This window comes from Heliangelus exortis, chromosome 1 (assembly GCF_036169615.1).
Source record: "Heliangelus exortis chromosome 1, bHelExo1.hap1, whole genome shotgun sequence".
NCBI classification, from domain to species: Eukaryota; Metazoa; Chordata; class Aves; order Apodiformes; family Trochilidae; genus Heliangelus; species Heliangelus exortis.
The window spans coordinates 56,342,429-56,359,174 of record NC_092422.1 but is presented as its reverse complement, the minus strand read 5'-3'; the positions used below and the strand labels follow the sequence as shown (position 1 = coordinate 56,359,174).

The window sequence follows — 16,746 nt, the reverse complement described above, 5'->3', positions numbered from 1 at the left end:
AGATCCAGATTCCCAAACCTGCTGAGCACTGGGCAGAGGTGGGGCCTGCACTGGAACCAGGGGGAGCTTCCAGCAGCTTCTCACAGGAGCTGCCCCTGTGGTCCCTCTGCTTCCAAAACACCACTGGGTTTGCCCCAGACAACCTAACTCAGAAAAGTACTCTTTCTTCAGTACTTCTCTTCTGGAGTCTTATGGGAATTCAGTGAATACCTTTGAAGCTTCCACATGTTTCCTGATACTAAGCCATATAGGGATACTGTCTATTGACACAGCAAGAGAAACTGCATGAAGTATCATATTTAATTGCTCTTACAAATTTATCGCATTTTGGAAGTTAACAGAAATGGAAAAAGAAAGAAGAATTATATAATGAGTCAGAATTTAAATAAAATGTGAAACAAATACGTATTTTCCATTTGATCTGGAATAAAGACATTTACCCTACAACTGGAATGAATAAACATTGATCAGGCTCCCTTTTGGAGAAAGAGGCTTACATAGAATTAAAGTGGTAAAACTAGTACTTAGAATGGATTTTAGTGGGCTTTAAAACAATACTAAAAACTCGTTATTTTGAGCTCTTGCAGGAAAATAAACTTGGTTTATCTGTTTCCCTGTACTGTGACTCTCCTCTTCTATCTGTACTGCTCCCAAACCAGGTTCAAATCCAAATTCCATTGAAATCAGGTTTGCCCTTATCTTCAATAACGGAAATTATTGGCATTTTCCTGTAAATTAATTATGAGTTCTTACAAGTTGTCCTGGTTTGGGCCAGGATAAAGGTGACTTTCTGTCTTGTACTTCTGCTTTCAGCTAAGTCTCTTGTAAGCAGCTGCACTTGCTGAAATTAACAGGCAAGTTTCTCAGAGAGTGTCTGCTTCTACGACTGATAGAACTCGATGTTTATAGTTACTGCTAGAGACTGGTGTGCAGAACCAAGGACACTGCTCAGTTCTGAGGAACATTTTACCCTCCAAGAGGAATAAAGAGGTCCTACCTGCAGCCCTCCTTTGGAGATGAATGGGCAAGACGGATGCCAGAATTGACCAGAGTATTCCATCCCATACACGTCATAATCAGTATAAATTTGAGGGATCACAAGGATCAAGCCAGTTTCTGGCTTTCTGCCCTTCCTGCCTTTCCTGCTTCCTTCTCTTCACCTGTTCCCTGTTTGCTTCGGCATCCTGGGAGGATTCCATCCATTCCTCTGCCTGTGGTCCTGATCCATGCCAGCCCAAATCTGTGTGTTCCTGCCTTCAGCTCCTGACTGCTGCTGACTCCAGGAGTCCAGCCTGGACTTTCCCAGGGCTGCCCTGCAGCCTCGGTGGTGACGTGAGAGTTATTGGGGAGAAGGGGGGAGGAACGTGGGATCAATTTTCCTGTATATTTGTATATTTGTATATATTTAGTAATTTTTCCTATTTATCATTACTGTTTCATTAAAGTTGTGTAGTTTAGTTTCCCACCTGTCAGTCTCTCTCCCTTATTCTCTCTCCTTTCTTTATCAGGGAGGGGAGGGGGATTAATAGAGAGCATCTGTTATTTGGTTTAATTGCCAGGCCAGTGTTAAACCCTGACACAAGTAACTGACTAAACTGAGGCAGTAGGTTACACAAATTTCTCTCTGGCAAATTTCTTACTGCAGGAAGTTTTCCTTGATTTTGAAGCATGCATGTCTCTGCAAAGAAGCAAGCTCCAGAGGAGAGATACTGAATGTGACAGTGAATTGGGGCATAACGCACAAGATCAGGAAATGTAAAGGAACAGTTCTGCTGAACAAGAAAAAGCAGCTTAAAATCCCTAAGGATTGATCTTCTCTCTTCTGTTCTAAAATGCCAGTGAGACAAATGTCACAAATGTCACAAAGCTCCTACAGCTTTCAGCACATGACAAGATTCAGGGTGCCTCAGTTTTGGGAATTCCAAATTAAATATCTCCTATGGACCACATTTTAAAAGAGTGATTAAGCATATCTGCAGCAGGCAAATAGTTGGAGGAGATAAAGAAAACTTAATTTTTCTCTGTTCTCACTGATTAGTGCACCCTCCCCTTACCTAAGCACTTATTTCCCAAAGTCCTTGGTAAGCAGCATGGCCATGGAAGATGGAAAGCAAAGAGAAATTACAGAAAAGAAATGCTACATTTTACAAGAGCATGGTGGCAGGTGTACTAGAGATCAGTAATGTTACAGGATCCTTTATTGTTTCTCAAGAAATATATTTTGTGTACAAACAATGATAAGATTAATCCAACTGTTCTAAAACTAAACATTCTTCCAGTAGACTTTTCACGAGACGTGTTATGGCCTTGTAATTGTGAAGTCACGTTTATTTTAGCAGTATTGTGCAAGAAAGTTGTATACAAATATCTCCAAAAAGTTTCACATTAAATAGAAAACACGTCTGCAGTTGACATATCACAAACCAAAGTAAAGTATCAGTGGAGCAAGAAAATGTGAAAAAAACTAAAAAAACCCAAAAAAAAAAACCACTGAAGGAAAAATGTTGCACTATGGCATTTTCTATATAAGACCTGTGAATATCTGAAACATACAATTCTGTCTTGGGAACCACGCAGTATTTCCTTACTTCCTTCCTACTGCACAGATAACATAAATAAAACATTAGATTCTACTTTGTTAGTTACCATTCCTATGATATGATTCATTCTTTTGTGAGCACTTTGAATACAACCATTTATTTCATACTCATAGCTGAATGTAATCATAACCACCATGGAAGGCAATGTAGAGAAAAAAATATTGCTAAGCCTTTCTTTTTGCTAATATGCCCAATCTGCTACTCAATCTCCCACTGTATTTATCCACAGTTACTAACATTAATCTTCAATCACTCTTACCAGATGGAGCAAGGAGCCTCCTGAGGAAACAAGTGTATGAGGGTCAGCACCATCCTTCAATAGCCGTAGCACTGAAAATAAAAAAGAAAAGAGGAAGAATTAATGCAGCAATATATCTAATTCTGAGCTCTTAATAGGCCGATTCTTCATCATCTTCGTTAAGAGATTTAATAATATCTGTAAAACTCTCAGATAACATTTGCAAAACTATTATGTCAGCATTTCCCATCTCATCTATTTTAATGGTTAAGCCTGGAAGAAAAAGACCTCTGATAATTATGTTAAATATGAACAGTATCAAGGACTTCTCGAGCGGAGAGATGAGCAGTCAGTTTTGTACATAGGAGAGGGAAAGGGAGAACTGGAGGAGAGTCCCTGTCTCAAGGTCACAATCACCTGATCAGTTCATTTGAAGCAAAATCAGTCAACTGGTTTTATTTCACTTTGTAGGGTTCCCACGAGATTTGTTGGCTTTTTCAGTAAATAATTGAAACTCATGTTCGTAACTTGTATCACTTGAAATTAATCAACATACCAAAGCTAAATGAACTGCACTCAATTTAACCTTTCCAGCACCCAGCACACTGTCAAAGTACTGACACAGCATAATTCTTAAAATGATATTTGGAGTCAAACTCCACTGCCAGGTACATGTATCAAACCCATTAGAAATGAAAACAGGCTTATAAACAAAAGCAAAAACATAACCCTTCATACTGGTGCTCACTCAAGTGTGAAAATTCAGCACTTTTTTCCCCATGGTCTTTATTACCTTTATAACCTTTTCACTTGGAATCAAAGCACTGACTAACTCATGCTACCAGTGTTCATTCCTGGAGCAGAACTGCACAGTAACAATGCCGGATGTTATCAAGGGAATCTGTGCTGGTATTGCAAACCTGTCTTCACTACACTGGTATGAAGAATCTTTTCAAAATGCCTCCCTCTAGGAGAATAACTGTCAATTATATTTCCTGTGTATGAACACAGATGGTTCTGCCTCCATGATATGGAGATTCTGGCTTTAATTCCTACTTAAGATTTCTGGATGTTGTGCAAAGGTCTACAAATAATTTTTTGTGTTCTGAGTACCCCAGAAATCTGTTCCACAGCAATGTCTACAGCAGGGACATGAATTTGCCTCAAGGCTATTCTAACTTCTGTGAATCTGTCAAGAAACTCACGTAGACTGTATCCTCCTTATCCACATTTTTTTTTTTTTTATGTGTTTTCTTTCCCTCTAGATTATCTTGCCACTCCATTTCCACCTGTACATTTTAAACTTCTTGCAGAACTCAAACATTTGAAAGAGGTAATTGTGTTTCCAATTATTATCAGAAGCGATGTTTTCTGAAAGTAATTAATGTTTTTTAACCAGGTGCTTGGCCAGTTTGGGTCAGCTGTTCTAGCTGTATCCCCTCCCAGATTCTTGTACACCTCCAGCCTTTTCTTGTAACAGATTTCTTAAGACTCTTAAAGTAACTGCATTCTACCAATCCCATCAGAACTTCACCTGAAAAGGCTAACAGTACAAGTTTTTCCAGTACAAGTTTTGTACAAGTACAAGGGAAAAAATCACTAAATTCTCCTCGTTTCTGTCTCTCAGACAACAGTGTTTTTTATGTAGCATTCTTTTGTATGGACCCTGTGTGTATGTTAAAAATGTGAACTATGGCTTGGTTCCGCCTGCAATAGTCTCGTTTGCAGAGATGGAAATCAAAGTGGATAGTCCTTAAAAGAGATTTGCAGAAATTATTAAACTATGATAATTCTCTTCCCAAGAAAGCTTTAACTGATTCCATCAGTGAGAGTATATAATTCCTTGAAACTGCAGTCTTTATGGTGTATTCTCACAGACTGCACTGCTCTCAAAAGGGGTAAGGCATGTTACCAGCTGCATGGCCCACTCTTCCTTTGTGTCAGCTCTCCCCACCTATGCAACTGCATATTCAAATGGAAAGTTTTTTTGGTTTTTGGTTGTTTGTTTTTTTTTTTTGTCTCTTCTCTCATTCCTGGTAGAGCTAGTTTTGGGCCCCAGCAACGTAGCTGCCTGCGTAACTCCTCCTCAAACACCAGCACAGAAGATGCAAAGGCACTTCTCATGTGGAAGAAGAGGAAGCACACTGTGTTTGGATGGCAGAAGTCTTACACTGACTAAGGCTGATTATGAAATGTCATCCTTATTCTGTGCTTCTACAAGATGGGATAAACCAAAGAAAGAGTTAGCCAAAAAGGTGTACTTCCTTTCCCCATTTGCAAAAGGACACACATAGCAATCATCTCTGACCACTTCTGCATTCAAGAACTGACTCTAATGGCATGAAATAATCCCGGCACAAAATAATCCCAGAAAATATAAAATGTAGTTTCTTCTTGAGTCGTTGCGATGAACTTAATCGTTTAAGAGTCTTGCAATCACTAAAATAGGCTTTTGGGTAGGTCCCTGTATGTAAAGACAGAGAATAAAGACTTCTCTTTTGGCAGGAGAAGGACACATGGTGAGGCAAAGGGTTGGGAAACTGCATTTCCACAAGAATTTCATCTGGAGACTGAAACAGTAACCAAGTAACAGAAAGAGCCTGTGGTTACTTGCAAATAGAAAATACAAACAATTTATTCAATCTCTTTCTTCCATCAAATCCCCAAAGACTTGGTTCTTATAGAGAACCTATGCAAAATGAAGAAATGCCAGATCTATTTAGCAACAATCTGCTGCTGGAAAAAAAAAATCGACAGACCATTTCTAGATTTGAGATTTAAATTAATAAGAATGAATGGGGATTATCTTGCTTTCTTTTTTCCCCTCAGCAGAAATGCAGACAAGATCACAGCATCAAGAATTAATACACAAACTGTGATCTCAAAATAGAATATTAAATAATTTTGACCATAACCAACTGATCCAGTCACATACAGAAAACCAGGGTAAACAGATTAAAGCTCAGTAGTTATTTTCTTTGTCCATTTTATTTTTCCTCATTATTGCATGTAGTTTAATCAGGGCTTCAGGAAATTCACATCATGAAGACTATCAGGGTAAAATATACAAACTGAGCAAGAGTCTGTGCCCTGAGCCAGGATTATGAACTACATCCCTCTGCATATAAAAACAAGCAAAAACCATTCCTCTTTTCTTGAATTCATTCCGACTGCAAAACACAATAAAAAAGACAACTAAGAAAATAAGATCACAGAAGCTAAATCCCCCTCCCTCCTATGCAACTCATGTCATTTACTTCAGATTTTACTAGTCAGAAGTAATATTAATCTTACATTATTTTTTTTCTTGTTGATAGAACGGCTCTGCTCTAGTTACTGCTAGTAATTTGGAATTAATTGCCCTAATGAGGACAGGAAGTCATAGATAACTGTAGTCCAGAACTGCTATGTATCTCTTAATGCAATTTTAAGGGAGTTTTTTACACTGCTTCCTCTTAAAACTTGTTTTATTTGTAACATTTATCATATACTTTTCAACATTTGCAATTTGATTAAAAATTCAGTGAGAAGACTGAAAACAGGCTTTCAGGCATGAAGCTAACTAACATTTATGTAAAAAAACCTGGAAGTAAAATTTTTGGTAAACTCTCAAGCCCTTCCTTTGTGTGTCTAAATAGGTCCATCCAGTGTCTGGCATCTTCTAGATTTGACACACAGAATTATCAACTAGTAGGAGCAGAATTTCACACCTAATTTTGTATCTAGTAAAGGTGGTTTAACAATCACTGGAGATATAAAGTCTCATCAGTAAAGAAATATACTAATCAAGATAGTTTTTTACATATGACTGATGTTAAAATTTTAACTACATGATTCCAATCAGCTGGATTTGCATATTCCATTGACTGTATTGACTAGAATGCAGTTTATTATGCACCTTTATTATCCAGTAAAGTCAGTTTTGCTGTGCTTGCTACCAGCCACAAGTCTTACACCAGCTTCCCATGTGAGAAAATGTATTCAAGGCTTATTTTGTCTGAGATTCTCTTGGCTTGCTTGGAGCTGTATTTGAACTTTTTAAGCAACTGGCTAGTGACAAGGTGACAATTACATAACACATTTTAATTTTGTTTAGCTTTGTATAACTGTGCTGTGTAATATATTAATGACTTTGCTATATATGGCAATAACCAGTAGTTGGCTGTGCTGTATTGGCTAGAATGTAGCTGCTCTGGCATGTAGAATTATCTATGATATTAAATACTGCAGACAGAAGGAGTACAGATCTGAAGTGACAGCAGAGCCTGGAAATGAACTTTGAGATCCAAGGGCTATCAAGAGCTCACCAGTGATCATCTACTGATGGTAATGCAAACTTACGAGCAGGGCAATGTTGCAGCAGATGGCCAGCGGTTAAGTTTTACATATGTTGGACACTTTTTTTATCTTTTTTGTTACTACTAGAACTGGATTTGCTTGAGTCCTGTGTCCAGTTCTGGGCCCCTCAGTTCAGGAAGGAGATTGAGGTCCTGGAGCAGGTCCAGAGAAGAGCAAGGAGGCTGTGAAGGGATCCAGCACAAGTCCTGTGAGGAAGGGCTGAGGGAGCTGGGGGTGTTCAGCCTGGAGAAGAGGAGGCTCAGGGGAGACCCCATCACTCTCTACAACTCCCTGAAAGGAGGGGGTAGCCAGGGGGGGGTTGGTCTCTTCTCCCAGGCAGCTCCCAGTAAGACAAGAGGGAATGGACTTAATTTCTGCCAGGGGAGGTTTAGGTTAAATATTAGGAAAAAATTCTTGACAGAGAGGGTGATCAGGCATTGGAATGGGCTGCCCAGGGAGGTGGTGGATTCTCCATCCCTGGAGATTAGAAGAGACTTATGTGGCACTCAGTGCCATGGTCTGGGAACCACAGTGGTAGTGGATCAAGGGTTGGACTTGATGATCTCAGAGGTCCTTTCCAACACAGATGGTTCTGTGATTCTGTGGTATAGAGTGCCAGTATATGTTTCATTAAAAATTCTTCTGGCGAATTGCAGCTATCCAGTGTAAAATTTGTTCCTGTTAACATTTTGCTGTTGTTGTTCTCTTTAGTTTAGCAGAAATAACTACCTGGAAGGCTTTACTTGTTCATTATGTGCAGAAACACGAGTCACTGCAGAGGCATAGCTAAAACCATGCTGTTGCTGGAATGGATTACCCCAATCTCCTGTGGCAATGGGTATGAACAGGGAGAATGGTGTAGCAACAGCTGAAAGCAGTTTGGACATAAACTGACCATGAAGCAGAACCACTGGACAACAGAAGTGTGTCCTGGTTTGGGCTAGGATAGAGCAAATTTTCTGTCTTGTAATTTCACTTTCTGCTAAGCCTCTCATAAGTAGCTCTATTTGGTGGCTTGACTATAGTTACTTGCTGAAATTACCAGCAAGTTTCTCAGCCCATGTCTGCTTCTAGGACAGATAACACTCAATGTTTATAGTTACAGCTAGAGAATGGTCTGCAGAACCAAGGACACTGCTAAGTTCTGAGCTCTGAAAAGAGAAAGGGAGTAAAGGGGTCACACCTGCAACCTGCCTTTAGGGGGGGAGCAGACAAGACAAATGACCAAAATTCACCAGAGTACTCCATCCCATATGCATCATACTAGGTGTAAATTTGAGGGATCACAAGGGTCAAGCCCCTTCTTTGACTCCACCCTTTGTGCTTCCCTTTGCCCGTTCCTGTTTGCTTCAGTATACTGGGAGGATTCCATCCATTCTTCTGCCTTTGCTCCTGATCCGTGCCCTCCTGAATCTGTGTGTTCCTGCCTCCAGTTCCCGACTGCTGCTGACTCCAGGAGTCCAGCCTGGACTTTCCCAGGGCTGCCCTGCAGCCTCGGTGGTGATGTGAGAGTTACTGGGGGGGAAGGGAGGAGGTACATGGTATTGCTTTTCTGTATATTCATATATATTTAATATTTTTTTCCTTTTTATCATTACTGTTTCATTAAAGCTGTGTAGTTTAGTTTCCAGCATGTAAATCTCTATCCCTTATTCTCTCTCTTTTCTTTACCAAGGAGGGGAGGGGGATTAAGAGAGAATATGTCATTCAGTTAATTGCTGGACCAGTGTTAAACTGTACCAAAGAGATACTGAAAGAAGAGAAAGAACATACTTTCACCCCTTCCACTTCCACCAGTTAAGGCAGTGTCCTATTTTGCCTTTTACTCCCTCCACAGTCAGATCTTTGGTTCAGCACTGGCATCTTAAACACTGAATAGATACACCACTTAGAAATCTTGACAGATTCATCAAGTACTCTTCAGTACTCTTCTTGTATTCCTCAGCAGTCACTTTTAACTCTCAGATGGTACCAATGGTACTTCTGAGGAACCTGGTATACAACTCAACTGTGTACAAGAGCAGATAAATGTCAGTTTCTGATAAGTTTTAATCAGAAGAGAAAATTAAATCAAGCAAGATGTAATAATTTTTTAGTTAATTCAGTCTTAGAAAAATATTTACCTCACACCTTTGCTATAATTTGTTTTAAAATCTGAGTACCACTGTTGATAATTTAGTAATTCCTTTAAGGTCTTTTGTTTACCTGACAAATACATTTATTACTCTCTAACCATCTAAGTTCACAGTGCTTATTTGGACTAGTCAAGCCCTTGGTGGGCTTTTCAAGCAGCAGATTTGTAATCCTGCTGCTTTTTCCATCCTTGAAGTATTTCCTGTGATCACTGGCAACATATTTCAAAGTTTCATATTTCAAATCACACCTCCTTATTTCCTGAAGAACTCTTGCAACCTTTGCTGCATAAAGATTAAAGACAACAAACCATCAAGGAAACACGCACAAGATTTGGACAGCTAGGTGCTGATGTCATTCACAGAATGCAGAAATGAAGAGGAAAATGACTTTTTCCATACTAGCTTCATTTGAGAATATTAGCCTTTCATGTCCAAGCCATACTGCCCACTGTCTGAACTGAGGAATGATGAGAACAGGGCTGATGCTTCCATCCTTCCTGGCAGAGCTCCTGTAGTCAATATTTTTCTCCAGGAAGCCAGGAATCAGATTAAGGTGGCACCAAAACAAGTGGGCCATTGAATCTCTGATGCATTTAAAAGCCTGATGTTTATTGATGGGCTTATTCCTGAGACCCATTCAACACAGCATTATCTTAAAAAGAAACAAGCCAAGCAACCAAACAGGGTGACAGAGGTTGTCCTACAGTCCTGGATGGTATCTATCCCAGCTTTAGTTTTAGGCTCATATCAAGATACAAGTTAGTTCTATCCTGTCCTTTCTTTTTTTGAGAACTCAGTCAGACCTCAATCTTGGAAGTAGTTGAGGGACTTAATCACTCCACTGTGGGACTGAACTTCAAGTTTCACAGGAAGGGACATGACAAGTCAGATCTCTTACTTTCTGTCTTTTCCTCTGCTATTCTCCTACCAGGTCTTGCACCCTCAACTATGATGCTACCATGCCCAGGCATTCAGCACTTCTCACAGCTTCTTGACAAGACACTGTCAGTCTGCAGGTCAGGGAAACAGCCCTCCTGAATAGCCTCGAACTGGAAAACCACATAAAAATAACATTTATATCTCCGGGCCACATGGGCACTTAGTCAAATTTCAATGAGATCTGTTAGGAGGGTCACAGTTCCCTCTGAGAGGCAGATATTTCTGTCACTGTAGATACAGCCAGAGAAATTTCTGAGTTTAGGGAAGCTCATTATTTAAGAACTGCTAAATTTAAAAACTCGTCTTCAGGCAAATTCCCCCTCTTCCATTTAATACATAATATATAAAATTTAATGTAGTCTGTGCCTCCACTGGAAAATATTAAAGCCACAAATGTATTGGCCGTAAAAATGCTAGTGTGTGCTTCTTATGCTGCCCAAGCACTGATACAAATTAACTTCTCTCCTTACACAAAAGTGAGAATGGGCAACAGTCAAAAGCAGCATGCCTGAAAAGACAGATATTCTGATGGAAAGGTAGTGTAGACTCTGATATCATTTCAAAGGAAGAAAGTTTAAAAATAAGTGGGTCACATTATCTAGTTGATAAATCTTATTAATCTTATTTCGCTCTCTCTTTTTTTTTTTTAGGATAGTGACTCCTAAAACCTTTCTTTCTTTTTCAGTCCACAGTCTCCAACTCCTTCCTGCTTTTTAGTTACTCTTTCAAATAGAGAGGCCCTAATTTACATCATTTACTTGCAAATACATGCACTGACCATATCTAGAGTGCTGTGGGAAAACAGTGACCTAAATCACAGTATTTAGAGAAGACTTCAATTCAGTTCTATAGCTCAAAGATACTGCTGCAAGAGGCACACCCAGGGCCACCAGGAAATGGCAGGGATCCCTTGTTTTGAATTAGCTCATCTAGAGCAAGAGTTTTGGCCAGGTCACAGAGAGGGAACTGCTGTGATTTTACCTCATCACAACCTGTATATATTATTGAGCAGTTGCTAAAAGGATTCAACACCATCTCAAAAAAATAACACGTTAGCCAAAAATACTGCTTCTGTCATCACAGCTGATAGCACAGAAGGGGTTTTGCCAGCGTAGCTACTTCCCTGGCCAAAATAACTGTGTCATCAGGAACAGCTCACACACAGCTGACTGAGTTACTGAGTTCTACATTTCTGTGAGTTAGATAAATTTACAACAAAACCAAAGCTTTTTAAAATGTACCATAAGATAAGTGCTCTAAAAGTCACCTTTAAGGGAAAGTAGTTGATTATGCAGAAAACTTAAATATGAGCTTTCTCAAATCTTTTACTTCTAGCTAGCTTATGTGAGTTATCTATTTCAAGGTTAAAAAAAAAAAAAGGCATTTAGGTCACCTATTGCATTCTCTGTACATATCTTTCTCCCATATATGGGTTCAGCTGGAGGTCCTGACAAAGGTGACTAAAAAGAGCAAGAACATCAGCAGCAGGTTACAGTCAGTTATTACAAAAGCTCACACCCTACTGTGTTCACCTAAGAAAAAATGTATCAATTTGAAAGCTCTTAAAATTACTGGTGTGATTTTTAGGCTACCTTTTATGCTGCAGGCGTACTTGATTGTACATTCAAATGTTTGTAGAACTGAGTATAAGTTTCAGATCTTTAAAATATTTTACTATATATGTTAAATTTAGTTCAGACTTTGCAGTGTTACAATCCTATGGTCACTGAATGATAAATACTAACACACACATCATCAAAATACCTCATTATCTGATCAGTAGCTTAATATGAAAACCACTGCCATACAAGGCTTTTCCCTCATGTAAAAATTAATAGTAAAAGTTAAACAATTTGCATACAACACAAATTTTCTGCTGAATAGGCTGTACAGACCCACTGTTTCACCCACCACTTATGTCAAGCCTATGCCAGTGCTACTTAATTGGTATAAATCAAATTTCTGCTGACATATATTCCATAAGAAGCACAACTCAGTCCCACTTTTAACTTTCACACCATACAGACCAAGTTTATGCCAGCTAGTTTAGAAGCCCAGTAAGCAAGCCATTACAATTTGTATTTGAGATCTTCAAGGATAATGGGCTATTATCCTGCTTAGCAGCTGCTAAATGGTCCTAATTTCCAGCTGTAGACCACTGGCTGTCAGATTCTGTATGTATAGTGGAATTCCCAGGGTGTTCACAAGGAAGCCTACTTAGACCAGGCAGTACAGAACAAATTTGGGACATTAGATATCCATGTATTAATTCAAAATACTCAGCAATGTGGCAAATGAATGATCAGAGGGAGGAAGGAGATGTCTGCTCTCAGGTCGTTCTCACCACTAAATATATGGGGGTCAGGCACTCCCTTTCATAGCTGTAGTCTGTGATGCTCATTGCCATGGGCTGGTAGAGAGACAAAACAGCTGAGGGTTAACCTTATGAAACTTGGTTTAGCTCCCTGCCTCATTTGAAGATGAGCATAAAGATAGGAGAACAGAAAAATAAGACAAAAGAACAGAAGGACTGAGAGAGGAGAGCAGGCAATGACAACCTTCTTTTTTTTTCTTTTTTTTCCATCTGGATGTTGTACGATGCTGTGCACCTGTCAAGGCCCTGAGAGTAGAGATGACATCTCTGCTCTGCCCACCCACAGCACTCCCCCACTCTGCCCACAGCCCAGGACCCCACAGCAGCCCCCCCAGTACCACCAGTCCCTGCCCTAGTGACACCACAGCCCACCTACCCACAGCTCTGCTGTGCCCAGCCATGGGACCCAAGCCACACCAAGATGAACCCATCTCCAAACCCATGTCCTGGCCTGGCCTCAACCCATCTCCCTCCCCACAGTTTACTTGGGCCATACTGGGCCTTTGCCTGGCCTCGGTTCCCCTCACCAGGTTGTTGTCCTGGCCCAACCTTGTCCTGTCCCCAGGGAGAAGCCAGGATGCTCAGGGTTGGGGCTGCCCCCCTGGATACCTGGATCCTACCTGGAGTAGTGGAACATATCCTGTATGACTGCCAGGCCCTGTATGGCTGCCCTAGGGAGGCACCTGCAGGGAACAACTGTCCCTCAGAGTGCTCTTACAGCATTTATCTGTATTTAATTACATTCAAAAAATCATCTCCAGAAGCATTTTCCATTTCTTCTGGAATTGGATTCCAGAAGAATCCATTTCTTCAATGGATTTCATGGGAGCAGGATCATGTCTCTGTTGTGTGAGACGAATCTCGCCGTGGGCGTGAGCTCAGTTCGCGAACAGAGTCAATCGAGCTCGTGTTGGTTCGGGTTAGTACCAGTGAACTGACTTCGATCCGCCTGGCTCTGGCACCTGCTCAGGAACCACACCCTGCCGAACCCGGGCATGCGCACCTGGGCCAGCCCCAACTGGGCACAGGCGGGGCGAGCACCGTCCGGGCCCATCACCCGGCAAGTCCTGGCACCTGCTGCCTACATTCCCCCCCCCTTTTTTTTTTTTTTTTTTTTTTAAGTTTCTGTGGGGGAAAAGATGACAAATACGCGAAGATCTTAGTTGCGTGGTGCCTCGTTGTTCAGAGCTGGTGAGTGGGTTCCTGTACTGCTGAAAAGCTGGGCGATGTTCGACGTCCCGCTTCTCTATTAGTTGCACGGCCCGAGTGACCTGGTCTTGCAGGGCCGATATCTTGTCTTCCAGCGCAGATACTGCTGCTGGTTGAGGGGCTGCTTTTTTCTCTGCAGCCTTCCGTGGGGCCGGGGGCGGCGGCGGGGGTAACTCTCCGTGGCAGCCGGAGGTGCTGCAAGCCGCGGTTTCCGCCCCACCATTTTCTGGTGTTTCGACTTCCGGGCCGATATCCGATAGGAGTTCGGTCACGGTTTGGTGGGGCTTCCCGGACATGCCCTTTATGGCAGGCTTGCCACTGGTCAGCCCCAGACATACTTGCTCGTTTTTTCCTTCCTCCAGGGGTGGCACCGAGGGGGTCACGGCTGGCATTCTCTCGGGCTCCTCCCCCTCGGAGGGTGGTGCCGAAGGGGTCGCGGCTGGCGCTCTCTTGGGCTCCTCCCCCTCGAAGGGTGGTGCCGAGGGGGTCGCAGCAGGCATTTCCTTCAGGGGAAATGCCTCGGTCTTTCATAATGGAGCCGCAGCGGTGACAATTGCCACTTCTATTTCGGCTTTCATAAGAGCTAATAGATTGCAAACGACCCGCCAGGTGTTGTCCGCACCAATAATGTCGCCGTTGGTCTCCTTATAGTGGAGACTTGCCAGCAGATTATACACCTCCCCCCAGAGGTCCCAGGCGGTCTCAGGACCCGGATAGCGGAGGGGTTCCTGCCTTTCCGCCTGGGCTACAATCTGCTCGGCAACGGCGGTGCCGGTAGGTTTGCTTACATAGGATCCCATCATCGGTTTTACTGATGTCGATGTCGAAGAGAAGAAAAGGTTTCTCTTACCCGAATCTTTCGGGGTATCGAACGGTCTGTGGAGAAGGGTCACTTTCGGACGAAACACTCGGGGAGACGGTTTAGACCGAAATTGTTGCCCGCATTCTCCACCATGTCTCCACTATTTCACCCTAGCACCTGGGAAGTCCACATAATGAAGTTTTTCTGATTAAAATCTTTTGTATTTCTATATGTCATTTTTAGCACACTAAAACTTCTGTGCTGTGAAACATTTTCTGGTGGAGGTACATCCTGCTGTATTACAAATTCCAATCTATCAACACATTTCAGTCTATTGACACCAGTATCCTTTTTCAGGTATCCGAGATACTTAAGAGATGTAAAGCAAATTTTGGTTTACATATGTTTTACTTAAGCTTTTATAAGTATGGATTGTCACAATCTGGTGAGAATGGAGAAGACAAAATTATACTCATACAGCACATGATATAATGATGTCTTTTTCACAGGTCATGGAAAGGGAAATCTAACAAACAAGTTGAAGGTGTATTTTGGCTTTGAAAAAAAATTAGTTCAAGCATTCCCCATAGGGATTTCTCTGCTGCTTTGCTTAGTCTGCTCTTATACTACAGTAAGAGCTGCTTAGTTCAACACACTATTTAGTTCATATCTCTCCAAAATTATGCATATTGGATGACAGACATCTTAAGGTCCTTTTACAAGTGAATTCAGCAATCTTGATATGAATAAAAGGATGGAGCACATCCCCTGACTCATCAGTGAGTCACTCCATGGAGCCCATGTCTATATGACATCACACAGTAGATTTTGGATGCAATGATGAGCTAAAACTACAGATGCTGAAATTTCCCAAGTGATATGTAATGCCACACTTTCTCATTCACCACTCTATGCACCTGACATGTATTTGGTACATTAAACTAATAAATCAGGGAGAAGATGGGGAGAACCCTGCACTATAAGTGCTTTAGTTACTACAAGGCAAAGTTTCCTAAGTAAAAGAGATGAGGACTGATCCAGGAGAACCTGCATGTACACATCTACAGAGAAAAAGTGGGATAATTAACTAATGTCCGTGTAAGCATTAGTAGAACTATATATACCTGGACTTCACATCTGTCCTTTTTTATCCAGCTTGTGGCATTCTAAATATTTGTACAATAGGATCTTTAGGGAGAGGTCAAAAGAAGTCCAGTGTCCATCACCTACAGGAAAAAAGTGTAGCAATTGAAGTTCAGATGGCAATTACTAAAAGGGTCAATAGCTGGTACCCTCTTACATGCTACCCTTATTAGACTAAGAAACAAAGCAGCACTTCAAATTTCACACGGATGCTTCCAGCTTTAAGAACACTACATCATATTTCCTGTACTGTCAATGGGTAAACGTGGAAATCCTGGAAAAACTACCACTAAATGCCAACAACAGTTGTGATTTATAAAATCTGGAGCACTAACCCTAGCTCAACAATCTAGTGCTGAAGGTGTCATGTTTGCCTTTTGAGTCTGAATGTAATCAAAACCCTAAGCAGTGCACAGTGTGAGAAGTTACCTCCTGCAACCATCTTATTGCTTGCCTTGTATGACTGTGTACTCCTTCAAGGTCACATATGCACTACACTGTAATAGTCACCAGATAGAAACATGGCAAGAAAGCAGCAAGCAGCCCTGGGCTGACTGTCTGAATTCTACTTTTAACATATCCTTAAAATCCTTATTTAAAGCCAGACATTTAGAAGTATTGCCAATTTCACCTTAACTACTCACCTTCCCACCTCCATACTGGGATGCAATCCACACAGAAACAGAAGCTAAACTATCCATTTCCTTGAATTCATTGATTGTATTTGTACACGCTTCAGTTACTCCACTGTAATAGCCTGTTACCATGATGGCTGCAAATAACAATATTCAAGAAAAAACAGTTTTCTAGTCATTATGCCATATAACCTTTTTACCTATTTTTCTCTCCTAGATATGGAGCTTGGTCACTGTCAACTTGACATGCAAAAGGTTTTAATAGCTAAAAAGCCTTGCAGATCAAGTTAAGATGATACCTCACTCTACTGAGAAAAAATAATCCTTCAGTTC

General features: G+C 41.2%; 1 protein-coding gene across 2 annotated transcripts in view; it reads right to left on the bottom strand.

Annotated features, from left to right (window-relative positions):
- MYO16 (myosin XVI) overlaps nt 1-16,746 on the bottom strand; it is a 368,492-nt gene that overhangs the window by 240,581 nt on the left and 111,165 nt on the right. For both annotated transcript variants that reach the window (XM_071743005.1, XM_071742997.1), the window contains exon 3: nt 2,860-2,930. In XM_071743005.1, the coding sequence (XP_071599106.1) occupies nt 2,860-2,930 (71 nt within the window). The remainder of the gene's footprint in view (nt 1-2,859; nt 2,931-16,746) is intronic.